The 19,939-nt window shown below is 45.8% G+C and overlaps 1 protein-coding gene across 4 annotated transcripts; it reads right to left on the bottom strand.

Annotated features, from left to right (window-relative positions):
- Nucleotides 1–5,331: 5,331 nt before the first annotated feature.
- On the bottom strand, nucleotides 5,332–8,447 carry LOC147261349 (uncharacterized). Of its 4 annotated transcripts, none has more exons than XR_015116096.1 (7): nucleotides 8,357–8,447; nucleotides 7,035–7,094; nucleotides 6,871–6,942; nucleotides 6,085–6,781; nucleotides 5,860–6,008; nucleotides 5,552–5,781; nucleotides 5,332–5,472 (listed from the first exon to the last, which is right to left on the bottom strand). XR_015116096.1 is itself a non-coding variant. In XM_086204913.1 (4 exons), exons 1-4 carry the CDS (start codon nucleotides 8,363–8,365, stop codon nucleotides 6,176–6,178), a joined length of 747 nt encoding a protein of 248 aa, XP_086061039.1. In that variant the 5' UTR covers nucleotides 8,366–8,447; the 3' UTR covers nucleotides 6,039–6,175. The 4 variants fall into 4 exon arrangements, 1 of the variants encoding a protein (XP_086061039.1); XR_015116095.1 differs by having other exon boundaries at nucleotides 5,860–5,992; XR_015116097.1 differs by having other exon boundaries at nucleotides 5,552–5,677; nucleotides 5,860–5,992.
- Between the last annotated feature and the right edge of the window lie 11,492 nt (nucleotides 8,448–19,939).

Raw genomic sequence — 19,939 nt, 5'->3', positions numbered from 1 at the left:
CACCTGAACCGACCTACAATGTGGGCGTGTTTAGGCTGGAATTTAGGTTGCAAAGTAGGTCGCTACTCCCGCCAGTTGTGGTTTCGGACAGCCAATGACCTACTCTGAGACCTACGATCCAACCCACTTGGAAATTTGGACGCAGCCTTCAATTAGGGATGGGGATCTCCCATGGTGCACTGGGCTTCTCTCCACTCCTCTCTTTCCTCTCTGTCCTCCTGTATGTGTTACACATAAATCATATTCATACGTGTTACTAACTCCTCCTCTTCTCAGGAGCCTTCAGGCTCCCCTCATCCCAGATCCTGGTGCTGCTGGAGGAGGCTGCAGACCTGAAGAGGCTCAAGCTGCCACCCGTAGCTCCACCTGCTCACGTCCCCGTCTGTCCATCAGTGTCTTCCCTTTCTCTCCCTCTTTATCTATGTCCCTCTCTTTCCTTCTGTATATCTGTCTTCCTCCATTATCTCTTTGTCTCTGCCCCGCTCTCCTGCTCTCTTTCCCTCCAACAGGTCAAAGCAGAAGGCCGTCCCCATTGAACCTGGATCTGCTGGACGTTCCTCCCTGTTAAAAGGAAGGTTTTCGTCGTTGTTGTTGCAGGATGTGCTGCTGGTGGAGAATTGTTGGGTGTAGATTCATTGAAGGAGTGAGGTACTGGACCTGCTCTACTTGTGAAGAGTCATGAGAGAACTTTTGTTGTGATTTGGTGCAACATAAATAAACTTGACTTGACATTCAAGAACTATTTGAAAGAAAAATAAGATGAAGGCCTCGAAGTGAAACTTCTCCAAAACAAAAGATTTTCTATCCAAGTACTCACAAACAGGTGTCTGTTTCCGTCCTGTATGACTTCTTTGTGACTCCGGATGTGCAGAAAGAACAACATACCAAAACATATATTTAGCTTGATGCTAATGATGGCTGCCAACAGCATAACTGCCTACAAATGTCAGATTACAAACTCTCAAGTGCTTCATCTGGTTTAATCCAGTCATCTTTGTACATCTGTGCGCTCAGTAATACACAAACACTTTACAAAGAGGCCACGCAGGAAGGAAAAGCATCTTTGTGAGCTAAAGTTACTTATTCATTCGTATTGGAAAGGCAAATTACACATTTTGGGTGACGTATTTGCTCGAGGCAAAGCTGCCACATTGCTTCTTGACAAATCAGAATTTGCCTCGACCAGCTTAGTGAGATACATCCGTCATCTTGGCTGCATTCAGACCAGAAGTGGTTTGTCTCCAATTCATGACAAGGCCACAATGTTACAGTGTTGATGTTAAGTAGCAACACTATAAAAAAAACACACACACACACACACACAAAAAACCTTCAAAAACTCTCTACTCCAACTTTGTACCCAAGTTGTCTCCTCATCAGGCACCACAAAATCCAGTATATTCAGTATTCTGTCCTACGAGTTTGAGTGCATACGAGAACAGGCCGACAGATGGCCAACATCAAGAAAATTTCCACAGAATGACAGAGTCTCAGTCACAGATGAGGAATGTTTACTGTGGTCCCTTAGGATCTTTTCCTTTCAATTTGTAAAGCTACAGAGGCAATAGAAAAAGGGAATGTTTCAACAAACATTGCATTGGTAACAAAACTGAAATTACGAGTCTATGAATGTACATCACACATGTAGATATCTGTAGCTGGCTTACTATACAGTACACACACCTGGTTGTAAATAACTTTAAATAGCTGTATAATTACACATGAATGAATTTTAATATCATAACCACATGTAAATAGCATATGTTGTTGAAGTACGCCGACTTCACCGGGTCCGTTGATGAGAAGAGATCAACCTGAGTCGTCTGCTTTAGACAAATCAACACTTTATTTCACACCACAAAGCAGACACAGATCTATCTGGAGACCCCACTACAGGCACCTTGAGAGTGCAGCAGAGAGTCTGAATAAGATATTCACTAACAGTGAATATATGCTTGAAGCCACACCTTTTTTGCATACATAATTTTACACTCATGCATATCACACTTCTTGATTAGTACTCCTGACTGTCCTGTTGTTTTCGTCATTCAGCCTTGACACTTCGGGCGCAGCTACCAGCCTGCACAACTTAACATAAACAATCACGTCATGTACTTAATAAACAATCAACTCCTGATATGGTGGTGACATATGAACAGAACATGATCAAAAGCTCATTTTCTCACAATGTAAATAGTTACAAAACCAATGAATTATGAAATAAACTATCAGCCACGGATAGCCTATGAACTCATTGTGAATACAGTAAATACAACCTAACTTATGCTGCTTCAAAACGGAGCAGACATTTTTACCACGGAGCTCACGTGCTAGCTAGCAACGCACAGCCAGCAAGACTCAAGATGCTAAAGCACCAAAATAGGAAAGCACACGTTTCTTTGCTATATAATCAAACACAAAATGAAGTTCCTCTTATCAACACCATCACATGACAAGAATAATGTCACAACTGAACTTACAGACGAAGCTTTCTCAAGGCACAACGTAGAAAGGAGCAAAAAACACGGGTAGTGAGCAGACAGAAAACTTCTCTCAACCCAAACTAATCTGAGCTCGTGCGCTGCATTGTTGCCATGACTACCAGGCACCTAAGGGGAAAGAAAGTTCGCGTGCATTGCAGGACTCTACTTGGCCACAAGGGGATGGAAACGACCATCAAATAAATCCCTGTTATCGCAATATTCTCATCAAGTGACATGACATTCCGTCAAAACAAAAGATAATCAGTTATTTTAACAAAATAAAGCTCCCTCTCCCTCTCTCTGTCTCTCTCTCTCATACACACACTCACACACTCACACACACACACACACACACACACACACACACACACATAAAATAAGTGTTCAAATAAATGTCAAATTTATTTGATGTTTATTCAAATAATAAAAATCATTTAAACAGTGTAATTCATCTTGGGCTGTTGTTGGAAGCCTCATGCATGAACTTGTTCCAACAGGGAAGATGGTGCTGACACAGGTGGATCAGCAGGTGTTCTACTGCTCAGTGTCAGTGGAGCTGTCGGGATCCATTTCCTCATAATAGTCCCCAACATCAGTGAGGTAGAAGTCAGGATCCATCCATTCATGATAAGTATGGAGGGTCACAACAGGCACATTTTGTGGAGCTGGTCAGGTCAGGCTCATGGCCACTCAGCCCATGTGTGTTATGGATGTATAACTGGATACAGGAAGTGCTCCACCAGTTAAAACAATACTGACATGCTGGCCAAACTCCAGTAAAACAAGTATGGTTTCATTCATGTGAGACGCACTGATCAAAAAAGGACTTTCCCCCAACAATCAGACTGGTAAGCAGACGTCTTTACACCAGTGGATTGAGAATTGTTCCAATTGCTGGAGTGGAAATTGAGGGCTTTCATGGAAATGTCAACCAGTCAGCAGGACACAGCAGGGAATCGAACCCCATCCCAGTACACCAGGAGTACCATTACCAGTGTCTTCAGCTGTTTGACACCTCATGGAAGGGGAAAAACAAAAGAACCTCCACAGAGCAAAAATCTCCTCCATGAGGGTTTTAAGTCTCAAGCTGTAACAAGAACAGGAACGACTTCTGTGGGGAAACATCCAATTAAATTCATTATTTTTCCTCTTTGAGTTCTGACTGTCACATATTTGAGCAGCTCCACCAAATGAGGATGGAAAGGTTTTTGTGTCAGGCTGCTGGAAGATTCCACCACCAGATATGAAACCCTACATGAATAAAATCCCCACAGGCCCTCACAGCCACATCCATTTCTTTGTTGTGTTTTGGATTTGGAATCAAATCACCAGTGCCTTTCCCTCAGTTACTAAACATCATGAAGGTTTAGTTTTCTAGATTCAGTGATGAAGTATTTACATCAAAGCATGTTTTCATTGTTTTAAATTCTTTTATAACTTCATCCAACGCTTGCGTCATCCATGAAGAAAATACATTGAAGCAGTTTGGAAACCCCTCCACTGATGTGTCCACCCCCCCGGGCATAATTTTTCAAAGAGATCCAGTCGTCACTCTTTTTGACCTTTAATCTCTTCCAGGTTGTCAGCAGCTGTCATTTCGTTGACCCGTGGACTGTTTCCTCTGTTTGACGTTCATTCTTCACATGGCTGCTGGGGCCTGGTGGTGGCCTCTGCTGGGGCCTCTTGGTGGCCTCTGCTGGAGCCTGGTGGTGGCCTCCGGGGCTGCCTAATGGTGGCCTCTGCTGGGGCCTGGTGGTGGCCCATGTTTGAGCCTGGTGGTGGCCTCTGCTGGAGCCTGATGGTGGCTTATAATGGAGCCTGGTGGTGGCCCCTGTTTGAGCCTGGTGGTGGCCTCTGCTGGAGCCTGGTGGTGCCCCCTGTTTGAGCCTGATGTTGGCATCTGCTGGAGCCTGGTGGTGGCCCCTGTTTGAGCCTGGTGGTGGCCTCTGCTGGGGCCTGGTGGTGACCTCTGCCACCGCCTGGTGGTGGCCTCTGCTGGAGCCTGGTGGTGGCCCATGTTTGAGCCTGGTGTTGGCTTCTGCTGGAGCCTGGTGGTGGCCCCTGTTTGAGCCTGGTGGTGGCCTCTTTTGGAGCCAAGTGGTGTCCTGCGTTGCTGCCTGGTGGTGGCCTCTGCTGGAGCCTGGTGGTGGCCTCTGCTGGGGCCTGGTGGTGGCCTCTACTGGAGCCTGGAAGTGGCCTCCGGGGCTGCCTGGTGTTGGCCTCTGCTGGGGCCTGGTGGTGCTCCCTGTTTGAGCCTGGTGTTGGCTTCTGCTGGAGCCTGGTGGTGGCCTCTTTTGGAGCCTAGTGGTGTCCTCCGTTGCTGCCTGGTGGTGGCCTCCGTTGCTGCCTGGTGGTGGCCTCTGTTGCTGGGGCCTGGTGGTGGCCTCTGTTGCTGGGGCCTGGTGGTGGCCTCTGTTGCTGGGGCCTGGTGGTGGCCTCTGTTGCTAGGACCTGGTGGTGGCCTCTGTTGGAACCTGGTGGTGGCCTCTGTTGGAGCCTGGTGGTGGCCTCTGTTGCTGGCGCCTGGTGGTGGCCTCTGTTGCTGGCGCCTGGTGGTGGCCTCTGTTGGAGCCTGGTGGTGACCTTTGTTGGAGCTTTGTTGTGGCCTTTGTTGGAGCCTGGTGGTGGCCTCTTTTGGAGCCTGGTGGTGGCCTCCGTTGCTGCCTGGTGGTGGCCTCCGTTGCTGCCTGGTGGTGGCCTCCGGGGCTGCCTGGTGGTGGCCTCTGCTGGGGCCTGGTGTTGGCCTCTGCTGGGGCCTGGTGGTGGCCTCTGCTGCCGCCTGGTGGTGGCCTCTGCTGGAGCCTGGTGGTGCCCCCTGTTTGAGCCTGGTGTTGGCTTCTGCTGGAGCCTGGTGGTGGCCCCTATTTGAGCCTGGTGGTGGCCTCTTTTGAAGCCTAGTGGTGTCCTCCGTTGCTGCCTGGTGGTGGCCTCTGCTGGGGCCTGGTGGTGGCCTCTGTTGCTGGGGCCTGGTGGTGGCCTCTGATGGAGCCTGGTGGTGGCTGATACAACATTTAGAGCTAATTGTCATGGTAACACAGTAGTCGTAGTAGTTTAGTTTTTGTGTTTACCTTTTGTGGCTTTTCTCTTCATTGCTGTGTTTTCTTCTCTTTTTTCTCCTTCGTGTCTCTTCCTCCCCTCACTTCTCTTCCAGTTGTCGTCATCTCATTTGTCCTGCAGGGATCTGCTTCTTTTCACTTTGGCGTCGTCCAAAGAAGAAATTTCAGATAAAACAGTTGAGTAAAATGTCAGAAGACAGCAGGTTTGTTCAGCTGTAGACTCGCCCTCCAACTCATAAATCCTGAAAGAGTTAAATTCGTGTCACTCTGATTCTCTAAGATGTTGCTGCCCTCAACTCTGATCTGCTCTGATCTCTCACCTCTGCTCTCATCTCAGGGTCTCCTTGTCCGTCCTCATGTTGCTTCTCGTCTCCGGGTCGTCCCTCATCTTGTCCGTCCCACTGGTCTCATCTGGCATCTTCTCTGCATTTTGGGGTCCTGGGTGATCTGGAACTGAGGGGAAAAAAACCTCTGAGACAAAATAAGGGAAGAGAATCAAAGAGCATTAAAAGTGATAAATGAGACTCAGCAGCTCTCAAACTAACCTTTTGAGGGGGAGTGGTGTCATGTGACCCCCTCACCCAAACACACACACACAAACACACACACACACACACACACAAAAACATGAAAAAGTTACATCAAATCCAAGCTTGTGAAAGTGGAAGAGGAGGGGACGGAAGAGGATGAGGTGGAGGAGAATTCGGAGGAAGAGGAAAGGGAAGAGGAGGAGGGGGCGGAGGAGGAGGAGGGAGAGCAATGGAGAGGAGTGGAGCAGCAGGGAGGGTAGAAGAAGGAGCAGGAGGAGCGAGGTGAGCAGACGAGTGGAGTAGAGGAGGAAGGAGGGAGAAAGAGGGAGGGGGAGGAGGGAGGGGAGAGGACCACGGGAGCAGGGTGGGGGAGAGGGGAAAGGGAAAGGCTGGAGGAGGAAAAGTCAGAGGAGGAGGAAAAGTCAGAGGAGGAGGACAAGGAGGAGAAGCAGGGTGGAGAGAGGGAGGAGGCGGAGGAGTGGAGAGGAGTAGAGGTGCAGGGAGGCTTGAAGATGGAGGGGGAGGGGGGAAGGGAGAGGATGAGCAGAGTGGAGCTGGAGGGAGGGCAGAAGTGGGAGGGGGAGGAGGGAGGGGAGAGGACCAGAGGAGTGGAGCAGGATGGAGGGGCAAAAAGTGAAGGAGATTTCGGGGGGGAGCAGATGGCAGGAGCTGGTGCAGGCCTCAGCTTCACGGTGGAGGTCCAGCTGGGACACTGAGGAGACAGAAACACAGCAAGCGTCAGACTCCTGCTCCACATCCAGGACACATGAAGGGACTCCTGAAGGAGCAGCAATGACCCACCCTCCTGAGGACCATCCTGGGGCTGCTGCGTCCTCCCGGGTCTGGGACCAGGACTGAGATCCAGGAGAGACGCTGCAAAGACAGAAACCATCAAACCTTCAACTCTTGGACCAAACTGAAGTGAATCAGAAGACGCTTGAACCAGAAGATCGATAATCACCCACCTTCCTGAGGACGAGCCTCACGTCGGGCTTCCTGACGCAGCAAGAGTGGTGCTGATCCACCTGGAGACAGAAACCAGTCACACTACTGATCCATGACACCTGAGCACACCTGCAGCTGCTGGACCGAACTAAATCACATGATCAGTTCTCAACAATACAAACATGAGTCCCAGTTCATTCCTGCATCTTAACATCCACGTTGTGCTGCTCAGAGACCGTGTGATGAACCTGTACTGGTGATCAACCAGAGCTCTGTCACTCCAGCTCATCAACAACCAGACGCTCCTCCATCTTGAAGTCGTCCCCTGGACAGACGCCAGGTCAAAGCCAAGCTGACTCACTTCCTGTTCTGCTCACATGGTTCTGACATGAATCCACATTTAATTCATGCTTTACACTTTCCAACAAGCGTTGATGTCTCCTTTAAATTCTTTAGTACAACACAGCAACACGTCAGAGAATGAACCAAACTGTTCATTTCTGCTGAAATTCAGAAAAACAGTTTCTCTTCTACTTTCTAAAAGTGTGTTTATGACAACAAATCAGCTCTACGGCCTGGGATAGAAATAAATATGAATTAATATTTTTGATCTGAACAGGAAAGATTTATTACAGTAAACACACACACACACACACAGCAATATAAAAGCTACATGAGGAAAAAGATTTTCCAATGTGGAAAACAGATTTATAACATTTCCCTGAGTTTCAGTGATTTGTTCAAAATGTTCATTCGCTGTTTCAATAAAGATGTTAAGCTGCTGATGTGGGAAATAAGAGGTTTTATAACTGATGAGTTTTTGAATATTGCAGGTTTTACACACACACACACACACACACACACACACACACACACACACTGATGTTTAAATATTAAAACTCCCTGTTTTCAGTTGAATTTTCCGTTTCATTCATTGAAGTGAGTGATTTCAACGAACAAGCAAACTTCCAAATGTTGCATTAAATCTCATAGAAAAGTCCAGTCCTCTTGATGTGAAACTGATGCTCTGATCACCAAAGCTGAGCTGATTCAGTCGAGTTCAGAAATAAACAGCTCACCTGTTAGCTTGAATGAAGCATGACTCCAGTCATTCAGACATAAAGTCGGTTCATTATTTATCTCAGTGGTCAACAACTTTGAAACCAATATGTTTCAATGCTATTTTGTTCTCCAAATTGTGTCTCAAATCCTAAAATGCCTTCCCGGTGAAATGACAGTGCGTCAGAGGATTTGAGCTCCTCACGAAGTGTCAACAGCAAAACAACACAAAGGACAAACAAACAAAGTGAACACAGAATTGAAGTAAAACAGGACAACCTACTTTTGCCATGTTGGACGTCTCCTCCAAAGGTTTGTGAAAGTGCTTTTTCCTGAGAAACTCTGTCAGAAGTCGCTCAGACACGTCTGCTCCAACGGCTGCTGACAGCAAACTGCGAGAACTTGACTGTGATCACGTGATGACGTATGTTAACGTTCGCGGGATCATCGCGAATGATGCGCGTGGAGACCAAGCATAGCAACCACAACTCTTCATCCTCCTCTTCCTCTCCTGCGCGTCTCAAGGCTCCAGGTCTCGTTGAGTGAATCTTATCCTCCATTAAAGCTCAACAAAGACCTGACAGTACGAAAGACACTAAAAGCGTTCCAGTCTGAATTTACTAGCTTTTGCAATGATTAATGGGTTTAAAACCTTCATGTATTTCATAAACAATATGAAACAAATGAAAACAAAAGGGTTTGGAAAAACAAAGTCGATGCAAAATACTGTTAATTTTTCGCTCACTGTCAAATCAGATGCATGAATTTATGTGGCTGGGGAGGAAACATGAATCCACAGAGACACGCATTTCCCAAAAATGAAATCTAAACTCACCTCAGAGTTTAATGTGATTACATGAGGATGAGAGCAGGAACAGAATTAGGAGAAGACAGTAAGAGAAGAAGTGGCAGAAGTGGGATTCTGTCAATGTCTTCCTGGTGATAAATGCTTCCAAGCGGGTCAAACACACACCTGTGGTGCTGAGGTGCTGGTCCAAGAAAACAAGGAGAAAAATGACAAACGCAGCTGCACAATCAGGCTTTCATGGGATGATTTGGTGGAGAAAATCTTGAACTGACGTGTATCACACAAATACGTGAATATGAAATACCACAATGAGAAGAAACAGTACAACTATTGAGCTGAATGACATATGAAATATAAAAATAACCACTTCAGTTTCAGTAAACACCCACGTTCACAGTTCACCTCAGGAAAACGCCATGAAACAACAGAAAATGGTAGAAGAGATTTTGATTTATTCACATTGGTGAGACAGATGTGCCTCGTGGAGAATCATTTTCTACATCTACTGGTCCTGATGCTGAGACACCTGATTTCTCCATCCATGACAGGTTTACAGCCTGCATGGATCTCGTATCTAAGAGGTCACTTGACTTTTTGATCAAACCCAAAGGTCAGAAAAATCCTCTCAATCCTCCAGCAGGGCGTCCAGTCGCTGACACTCTCCACTCCCTCAACTTCTCGTATATTTTATTCAAGCATTAAATGAACAACTTCCATCCTCTGTCAGAGTTCTTCAAACCACGAACTGGAGATACATTCTTGATCAGCCTGATATGGAGGCTGTCTCCACTCAGGGGCCTCAGGAGGCCACAAATATCCAAACATCTTTGTTCATTTATCCTCACACAGAATGACTTCCTCTTCCTTTCAGACACCTCCAGCACTACGTTGAATTTTCTTCAGTGTTTCTGGCTTTGCACTGGCTAAATAAGAAATGTTGAATCTCTCTAGTTTGTTGTCGTTGTCCTCTGCTTATCGGGTCCGGTTTGCGAGGGAAGCAGCCTCAGCAAGGAAACCCAGACCGCCCTCTCCCCCGCCACTTCCACCAACTCTTCCAGGGGAATCCTGAGGCGTTCCCAGGCCAGCCGAGAGACGTAAACCCTCCAGAGTGTCCTGGGTCAGATAGACAGACAGATAGACAGACAGACAGACGGACGACAGACTGATCGATCAATCGATAGATAGACAGAAAGTTTTATTGTCCAGTTGGGAAAGTATTTCTCAGTAAAAGAGACACAACCGTTAGCAACAACAGCCACATATAAGCAACCCCAGACAAGACCCCAATTTCCTACTTCCCACAAACCTGAAAGAAGGACATATAAGAGCATAGACATTCGACAATATGACATAATACACAATCCCTGAGCTGCAGATCGCAGAGTGCATAGTGGGCAGTATTGTACATGCCTGTCAGAAGAAAGAAAGAAATACAGTGGGTAAAAAAGATGCGATGATAAACTGTATATAGTTCTCTGGAAAAGGCAGGGTAGTGAAACCTGCTACCAGATGGTAGTAGAAGCCTCGAGGCCTCCTCTCGGTTGGAAAAGCCCGGAAAACCTCCCGAGGGAGGCGTCCAGGAGGCGTCCTCACCAGACGCCTGAACCAGCTCAGCTGACTCCTCGTGACATGGAGGAGCAGCGGCTCTCCTCTGAGTCCCTCCTGAATGTCTGAGCTGTGTGGAAAAGACAACTTATTACTTATATTTGTACAAGGCTGACACGTCCAGTGTCGACTGACTCCCACCACAGCTGTCCGCCGCCATTTTTGTCAATGAAATGAGTGCGGCAAGTGTCCACAGTCGCATTCTCAAAATCTTGACCGATAAGAGTAGGTTATCTGGGTACTTTTGCGTTCTCAATTTTCGCATACGAGCCATACTTTTTTCCATGTTGAGTTTTTTTTTTTTTTACCTGTCCTGTTCAGTAGCTGAGGCAAGCAGCATCAGTGCTCCTGGTGCCTTGTTGAACTGAAGCAGTTTTATTCTGCATAGGAGGAATCTGATAAACTCCTCCTATTGCCATTTATGTTTAACTTTATTAGGAATGGTGTTGGTTCATTGATGAAGCTACCGGATAGAGCGACCGGACTGAGGCTCAGGAGTGGACAGGAAGAGAGAACAGGGACAGGATAGGGAAGACAAGGGGGAGTGGGGAGACAAAAAAAACAACAACAGCAACAGCAACAGCAGAAAACAACAACAACAACAACAAAAACACTAATACAAACAAAGACAAAAAATAAACAAAAAAACATATAAACAAACAAAGAAAAAGTAACAACAACAAAAGAAAAAGAAAGAAAAACAAAAACAAAAACAAAAAACAATGGTTGCAGAATTTCCGGTGCAGGCTTACCATTTGGTTTAATATAATTTTAAGATAAACGTCTGAGTGTGTGTTTATGGGTCAGCTGTGTGCTCCATGCATGTATGTGTGTATACACGTGTGTACGTGTATGTGTATGTGCTACGGTTTATCTTGGATGCTGTGCGTAGCTGGCTTTCCATGTTGAGTTGAGTACACACAAAATAAAAAGAATGTAGTATGGAAGTCAAAATAATCTTCAGATGTGGAGGGTTTGACACAATAAAATTAACATGAGACACAAAAGACAAAGAAACAAACAAAAAAACAACCCTGGTTGATGCGTCCATGGATCCATTTGACCGAACCAACTGCACTCTAACACTCCATGTTGCCATCTGCTGTTGAGTCACAACAAAGTAACAAACCTCAGTTCACAAACTGAGCACAACTCAAATCTCAACCAAATGTGTCGTGAAGACGAGGAGGAACTCCAACTGACCAACAACGATGGAGGAGAATCTACACCTGCACATGTATGCCATCCGTGATGAACATGGGCGGTACTGTGGTGCAGGGAATGAGGTCATGGAGACGGTCTGGGAGCCAGTCCTGGACGTTCAATGCAGCAATGATTGACAGTCTGGTGGCCAACCTGATCATCCCAACAGCATTGCTGCCCCAGCAACAGACACACATATGGGCTTGGAACACCAGGGTCAGCCAGGAGACCAGTCTTCCCTCATGACCTGCAGGGACCACAACACTGATTATGAGGGGTATTGTGGAGAACCTGATCCCTACAGCGGTTCTGAGTGTCAGTGGTATTGTGGAGAACTGGATATAGGCAGGGTTCACCCTGGACAGGTCACCAGTCCATCACAGGACCAACATAGAGACAGACAACCATTCACACTCACAGTCACACCTACGGTCAATTTAGAGTATCAATCAGGATCATCTTGATGTCTTTGGACTGTGGAGGAAGCTGGAGTACCAGAGAGAACCCACACAGGAACAAGGAGAACAAGGAGACTCCACACAGAAAGTTCCTGTGCCCGAGCTGGGACTCGAACCAAGAACCTTCTTGCTGTGAGGCGACAGTGCTGACCACTGCACCACCGTGTCACCAATGGAATCTCTTCCTTAAATCCAGCTACAGCCTGATCAGACAAACATCTGGAAACCACCGTTTTCCTGAGTGGAGTGTCGTTGATTAGTACAAATACAAAAGTGATTAATTGATAGTCAGGTAAAAGAGAGTTCTGTGGAAACACAACTGGATGTTCAGCTTCAAATCCATACGTCAGGACGAGGTGGAGGGTGTGGTTGTGACGGTGAGTGGGTTCATGAACAGACTGATGGAAACCAATTGAGTCTAGAAGAGAGAGAAATGCAGCACCCAGACAGTCGTTATCAACATCCACATGAACACTGAGGTCACCTACAATCATGACTTGATCTGATTTGAGAACTAAATTGGACCCTAAGCACAAGGGTAGGCTGTTCATGCTCTGGTTTGTCCCCAGGATTTCTTGGTCCTGCTGCCAAGGGCCTCCTATGAGGCTCCCATTCTCCACATCAGACACCAGTCAGAAGTAAATCTAGACAGACAGTATTTTGGTCATCCACCAGTCAGCCAAAGAAAATTAACAACAATAATTAGCAAAGCAGCATTTGTCCTCTGTCAACCCAGTCTTCGTCCGTCTCTTTAGCTGCCTGCTTACAGTTATTTGTCTCTGGGCTCCTTCCCTTCCATCTTCCATTATGTTCTGGTTGTAGAATATTTAGCAAGAGCAAGGAAGAATTTCCACCAACGCGGTCTGTAACTTTCAAACTTCCAGGAGCACCAACACGCCAGCACCACATCACCATTGTTTACTGCAAATACAGGAACGTGGACGCATCGAGTCCATTGCCTTCACAACTGCACATCCGATTGCCCTCCAACCTGACAGTTGTTTTGCTGAAGTCCCCAGAAAGTGCAGTGCCAGTTGATGTGCACTTTTTGTGTTTTGGGAACTTTTATTATGTTGAAGTTTATTATTTGTCCCGATGTGGAATATGATTGGTTACAGACCTGTAGCCACTCCCTGTTGAAGAGAGTGTCTAATATTTTGGCTAAGAGACCATTTGTTTCTATTAGGTGCATGTTACTCATGCTCCGTCTCTCTCATGTGGGGGTTAAAATGGGATCCTGTGTTCAGTGTAGCTGCAGGGAAAAGTGTGTGTTCAGTTGGTCCATCGTCTGTTTTCCCTGTCTGAACTCTTCTGAGTCAGTCACAACTCTTTATTGCGTGTGTGTTTGTGTAGCTTCCTGTGTCGAGTTGTGTCTGGTAAACACAATCACATGATTGAATTTAACACCTCCATCATGAACTTTTATTAGCTAGAATTCTCTTTGGGGGAGACATTTTATTTAATTTTTCTGATCCTTAATGTCTAACTGTGTGGAAATGTGATGGATGTCAGTATTTTAGTGTAAAACAAGAAGAAACAACAGTTTTGATGTCCAGATGTTGCAGAGTCTGTTGAAGTTAGCATGCTAACCAGTTAGCGGCAGTTTGTGCTAGCATGTAGAGTGGAGCGCTGCAGGGATGAAGTATTTTGGTTGTCCAACAGGAAGTTAGTGTGTCAGGGTTGAGACATCGTCATAGTCCAACAGGAAGTTAGTGTGTCATTGTTGAGACATCTTCATAGTCCAACAGGAAGTTAGCATCTCCATGGTTTCCCTCAACCAGAAGCCAGTGGGATTGCTACATTTTGACATCTTGATGATCATTTGTCCTTCTGTTAGCAAGACAGTTGGCTGTCAATTTAAAAAACAAAACTTTTTATATTTTGATCTTCAACTCTTTGCATACTTTTGTTAAAATGCTTACCTCTGTGTTTTTTGTTGTTGTTCTCTGTAGCACGAAGTCTTCCTGGTGGCTAAAGACCAGTTCAGCATGGAGTGTGTTGAAGCTAAAGTCTGCTGCACCAGCACCCACGGGCAGTTCTCCCCCGACAGGTCGATTCTTGTGAGGAATATTCGTCAGGCAGTGCACTTGTTAAACAGTTCTGATCCACCCTCGCTCTCCCTGGAGCTCCTCCTGTGTCCCCTCGATGATTTAATACATTTGGAATCTTTTTATTTTATGCTGTTCCAACATCTGCATCTGTTGAAGTTGCAAGTTGCTGTACAGGTGGGGTCATTACAGGTAAAACATAGACATAAAAAGCATAATTACAGATACAGATAAGTGGACCTGATCTATAACCCACTAATGGAAGCCTGTTACTGCCATGCCAAATTGATCACGTTCTAATATGAAAAGTTAAATGTTATCAGTAAATATTTTTCACACGATAACAAGATTTATTGTTTGAAATCTGGACCGGTGACTTGTCGTTCTCCAGACCACCAAAATGGAAACCAACCCAATTTTCCGCTTTCAACTGCTTAACGATGTTTTGATGTCATGACTGAGATTCATTATTGTAAATATCGGCGGGTCAGGATTTTTTTAATAAACATCACCATCATCCTGTCACTCAGAATGCTGCGGTGTCCTCGACTGGTGTCCACGCTCTGGGCAGATATGTCTTCAGCCTCCACAACCACCAGCCGCTCACAATGGCTTTTAAAAATTTGGGGTTCTCTTGAGCAAATTCATGAAGCAAACTAAACTTTGTATCCTGTGACTGCGAGTCAAAAGCACAACAATCCAAATAAAAACATCAATGTTTGGTTGAGCCAGTGTTTATCCATCACCAGATCATTTCATTCCTGTCTCTAATTTCCTTGTCCGTCTCTCTCTCTCCTTCAGTCTGGAACTGTGGTACCAGGTTACTTGAACCGGTGACCAGCGACTGTATCTGCCCTCCCAGGACCCTCCGTCCTGAGGGCACCCAGTGTGAGCTCCAGACTTTTGGCTGCCACCCAGTGGTGGGGTGTGAGGCCTGCAACTGCTCCCGGCCATGAATCACTGCCCCAGATGTCAGCTGTGACGCACTCAGCGGACAGTGCAGGTGAGGGGTGATGACTCAGGAATAGTGGTCCAGTATCAGAGTTGGCCCAAGCAGACATAGAACCAGCTCTCCCACCATTAAATTAACCATGATGACAAGAAGTTAAATCTCCTCACTGGAATGGTGAAAGCTATAATTCCCCCCAAAAATGTGTTTGGTCTTTCCAGTACCCACAAATAGGTGGGAGCTCACCAAGTTTTTGTCCGTCCTGCATGACTTTGTTAGTGTGGTTTTTTTTGGATTACCGAGCGTCCGGCTGAATAAAGAAGACGTGTATTCTAGACCGCTGATTCCAAACCTTCGTTGCCTTTGTGGCCCCCTGGTGGAAATGTAACAAATAAATATGAATAAATAAAAACATGAAAATAAAATTATACAGAATAATGTTTAAATGTTAAAACTCAGTTACATTAAAAGCACATTAAGATATTTAGATATTATTTTCATTATTTTGTTTTGTGATGGGCCGGACCACCTTGCAGCGGGACCGCATCGCACTTGACTTGCAGCTCCACCTGCCAACTCTGTCTGTTTTGTGTGGAATCTGTCGTTGGCAATCCAGCAGATCTGTCCTTTTCCTTACCTGTCAGCCTCTGCTGTTCTGTAGGACTTTGTTTTAAGGGGATATGGGAACATCCAGCTGTGCACAGTAGGACCGTAAGTCAAGATGGCAAATGCCAGTGTCAAGTATGAAAAAACGCCACAATCTAACCACACTCACACCCTCACTCACAAGAGCCATGAGACCCAACTTGGGACAGTGAGGTTCACAGTTCGCTGCATTTAGTACATTTATATTAGTCTGACATGAATACAGCATTTAACTTACTTTTATTTTGATGCTGAGAATAAGGATTCGCCCGTGTGTTGATGTTTGAAGACAAGTCATTTTGAACACAAGGGCCGTAAAACAGGCCAGAGGTATAAAATGTTTTTTAAAAAACCACCACACATCACATGCAATGAAGAGTGAACAGTAAAACCATTTATTGGAAAAATAAGTTTTATTTTGAGATTTTATGCTGACAGACAAAAAAGAGCTAAAAACCTGTCTACTAGACGTCCACGCTCCTGCCGAGCGTCCTTCAGGACCTGCTCTGTCTCCTTCCACTTGGCTTTCTTGTCCTGATTAAAAAGAGCTAAAAACCTCTCTACTAAACGTCCACGCTTGACTTTCTTCTGCCGATGTCCCTCCTTCATGCGTTTGTGTCTCCTGGCTTGTGGCACTGCCTCTTGGGCCGGTGCTGTCTTGTGAAGCTCCTCCCTCACGACCCCCACGACCTCCTTGGGCTCTTCCTGCGTCTGAAGGTCTTTGTCCAAGACCATTACTTCTTCCTCACGCCCTTCCTCTTTTGATGGCTGGTGGGCCTCCTGGACCTCGTCTGCCTCCGTATTTTCCTCCTCCTTTGTCTGTTGCTCTGGATCCACGATGATCACCTCCTCCTCATGCCCTTCGTCTTTTGCTGGCAGGTGGGCCTCCTGGACCTCCTTGACCTCCTCTACCTCTGTATCATCTTCCTCCTTTGTCTGTCGCTCTTCATCCATGATGATCACCTCCTCCTCATGCCCTTCATCTTTTGCTGGAAGGTGGGCCTCCTGGACCTCCTCTGCCTCCGTAACATGTTCCTCCTTTGTCTGTTGCTCTTCATCCAAGACCATCACCTCCTCCTCATGCCCTTCATCTTTTGCTGGCAGGTGGGCCTCCTGGACCTCCTGGACCTCCTGGACCTCCTCTGCCTCCGTAACATCTTCCTCCTTTGTCTGTTGCTCTTCATCCATGATGATCACCTCCTCCTCATGCCCTTCATCTTTTGCTGGCAGGTGGGCCTCCTGGACCTCCTTGACCTCCTCTACCTCTGTATCATCTTCCTCCTTTAACTAAAAATGTCTCATTTTCTCTTGTGTTCATTCTTGTTGTTTCACTAAGCAGAAAGAGGTTTTATTCATTCTGATTAATTTTCAGTAGAAGACCTGATTACTAAAACAATCGACAGCTGCAGCCCTAATTAGGACTTCAGTTTTTATCTATTTTTTTAGTTCACCTTGAATAATTTCTGTTCATTAGAATTGTCTTATTTGATTTGACCTTTTTCAAAGGACTGCTGTACTGAGCTTCCAAATGGTGGTGTTGGTGTGTTCATTATGGGATGTATTTTCTGGTTGAATCCTTGTTGTAATGCAGTCTTTGCTGGGTGGCCATTTTATCAGGTAGATGTGTGCACTCCAATGCAGTGCAACGCAGGTTCAGAAGCGTATTTGCATCATCAGAATTGTGAAATGTTTCCTTTGTGTTTTCCTCCGGGGTCAAAATGACCCCAACTCTTTTGACTGTTGCTTCTTTCCTTCGTCCCCTCCTTCCCTCTTTCTTGCCACCCTCCTCACTTCCTTGTTTCCTTCCTTCTTTCTTCCCCCTTTCCATCTTTCCCCCTCTATCCTTTCTACCTCCCTTTCTTCTTATCTCTTTCCTTCTGTCATGATTCCTCCTTTCTCCCTTCCTTCTGTCATCCATCCTTCCTCCAGTCTTCATTCCTTCCTTCCTACTTTCTTTCACTCCTCCCTCCTCACTTCCTTCTTTCTGCCTTCATTCTTTATTTGTTTCCTTCTCTTCCTCCCTCACTCCTTCCTTTCTTGACCTGAGGACGACGGGAGCGTTCACCATTCATTTAGTTGTCATCTGTAGTATAACAGCCTTGACTTTTTTTCTAATTGCAAAAAGTCAAACAGAAAGTTCCTCAAAGTTGGAAGGTGCTGAATGTTCAAGATCAGTTCCTGCTTGACTGTGTTCCACTGCGCCGCTGCACCCAGAGTCTGAAGAGCATGAAAGCTTTCTGTTCCTGATCTTCCACTTGTTTGTCTTTGTGTTGAGGCGAACGCACACTGTGGCAGTGACTTGTCTTTAAACAAAGTTCAGGTGCCAACACAACAGGTGTACAGCAGCAGCCATGAGGCGCTGACACCTTTAACAGTCACTGTCATTTTGAAGGTGCTGCCAATAAAGTTGTCAGATCAGTGCTGTGTGTTGCTTTGTGGTTTTACCAGCAGGCCGAGACAGGACAACATATTTGAAATGCATCACTGTTGTGTGTATACTTTAACACATAGGGTTCATGTGAAAGTACACCTTTCCTGGAAGTGAACACATGAAGTTGATGGATGTGTTTGCATCAACTTTATTCAGGTTCTTCACACAGACTCAGCATGTAGAAACAGTGAATGAAATGGGACCCTGACATTGAACTTACCTCATAAAATTACATGGAAAAACTTGGACAGGACTCACTTGAGATTTGTGAAACATGCGGACCACACTGATCCCAGCGAAGGAAGGAGCGGCTGGAGATAAATGGCTGAAATCCATCTCAATTGTCATGTCACGCCCTCTATAAACACACGGTTTAGAAGCCGCACCCCTCGAGTTTACGACATGGAGAGACACAAGCCGGCAGAGAGAAAAAAACCTTTTCAAAGGCTGGAGTGGAGACACACGAGTCTGGCAGACGAGCACCGTTTGGCCTTGTTTGCTGTCCTGAAATCAGGTGTGAAAGGCGAGCAAAAAACTGCAGTGTGGTGAGAAATTACAGCTGCGGTCAACAGCGTTTCCACATGGAACCCACAACAGGTTCCAGAGTTGTCTTTGTGAGAGTGTAATTCCCTGCCTCGCCAGCAGGTGGCAGGTACGTCCTCAGCATGTATTCACTCTCTGAAACGAGACGTTAACAGAGTGCGTGACTATCTTGCTGAGACCCTGGATAAAAGCCGTGAGAGAAAGAGTGGAGCTGAATAATTCCAATAGCTTCTCACGACACCTCCGATTGTTATTTTTTAGAGAGAGAAATCATCTGAACCTGACCCTGATGGTCAGTGGCCAACGAACCACAGACGTTGGCAGTGAATGGACCAAGATCCTGGTGTGGCCAGCCGAGGTGTCTTTGGGACCATCAGCACTCTCCTTTGAGATAAAGATAAGATCATACTAAACCTACCCAGGGAGAAGAATAACCCATTTTAAGAAACAAACTCACACACACACACACACACACACACACACACACACACACACACACACACACACACACACACACACACACCAAGGCCCAGAGACACTGAACCACCTTTATTTCTTTCACCTCACTAAAGGACACTTATTTTGAAATCATTTATGTTTTTATTTTTATTTATTTCTTTATTTCTTAGACAGGCAGGGAATGTAATGTTGATCATTTTGTCTGATACATATCGATTTTCAAACTAATTTTTTAGGACGGTCCACACCAGCTAACGGGGACTGGCTAGCTCTAGCGGCTAATTGTTTGGCTCCATCGGTGCGGAGCCACCGCAGGTCCACTTAGACCTCGCTAAGCCTCACCTCCAACGCTACAAACAAACTACAATGAGATGTTTTTGTTTTTTGTTTTTGAGAAGCAAAACTCTCCCATCATTCAACAAAGGACTCAATGTCACACTGACACTGGACATCCTGTAGGAATTTGCAATGATCAGAACCAGATTATGGACGTAGTTTGCCATGGAGGAAAACTTGACACCCAGGTTTCAGAGAAGATACGTTGTTCTTCTCTGTAATGTGATTGACAAGTACAAGTGAAATACTCAAGTAAACAAATTAGGCAACTTATTATTTTGTAGTCTTTAATCAGTCCGGTTGTAAAAAGTTACATTGGATGCACATGTATGTGTCTTTTATCATTGGAAAGCTCAGTTTCTGCCGTTTCATATGATACAT

Source organism: Aulostomus chinensis, chromosome 5, assembly GCF_037954235.1.
Source record: "Aulostomus chinensis isolate RoL2024-O1b breed Wild chromosome 5, RoL_Achi_v1.0, whole genome shotgun sequence".
NCBI lineage: Eukaryota > Metazoa > Chordata > Actinopteri > Syngnathiformes > Aulostomidae > Aulostomus > Aulostomus chinensis.
The sequence above is the reverse complement of the archived record's forward strand: the minus strand, read 5'-3'. Positions and strand labels throughout refer to the sequence as shown.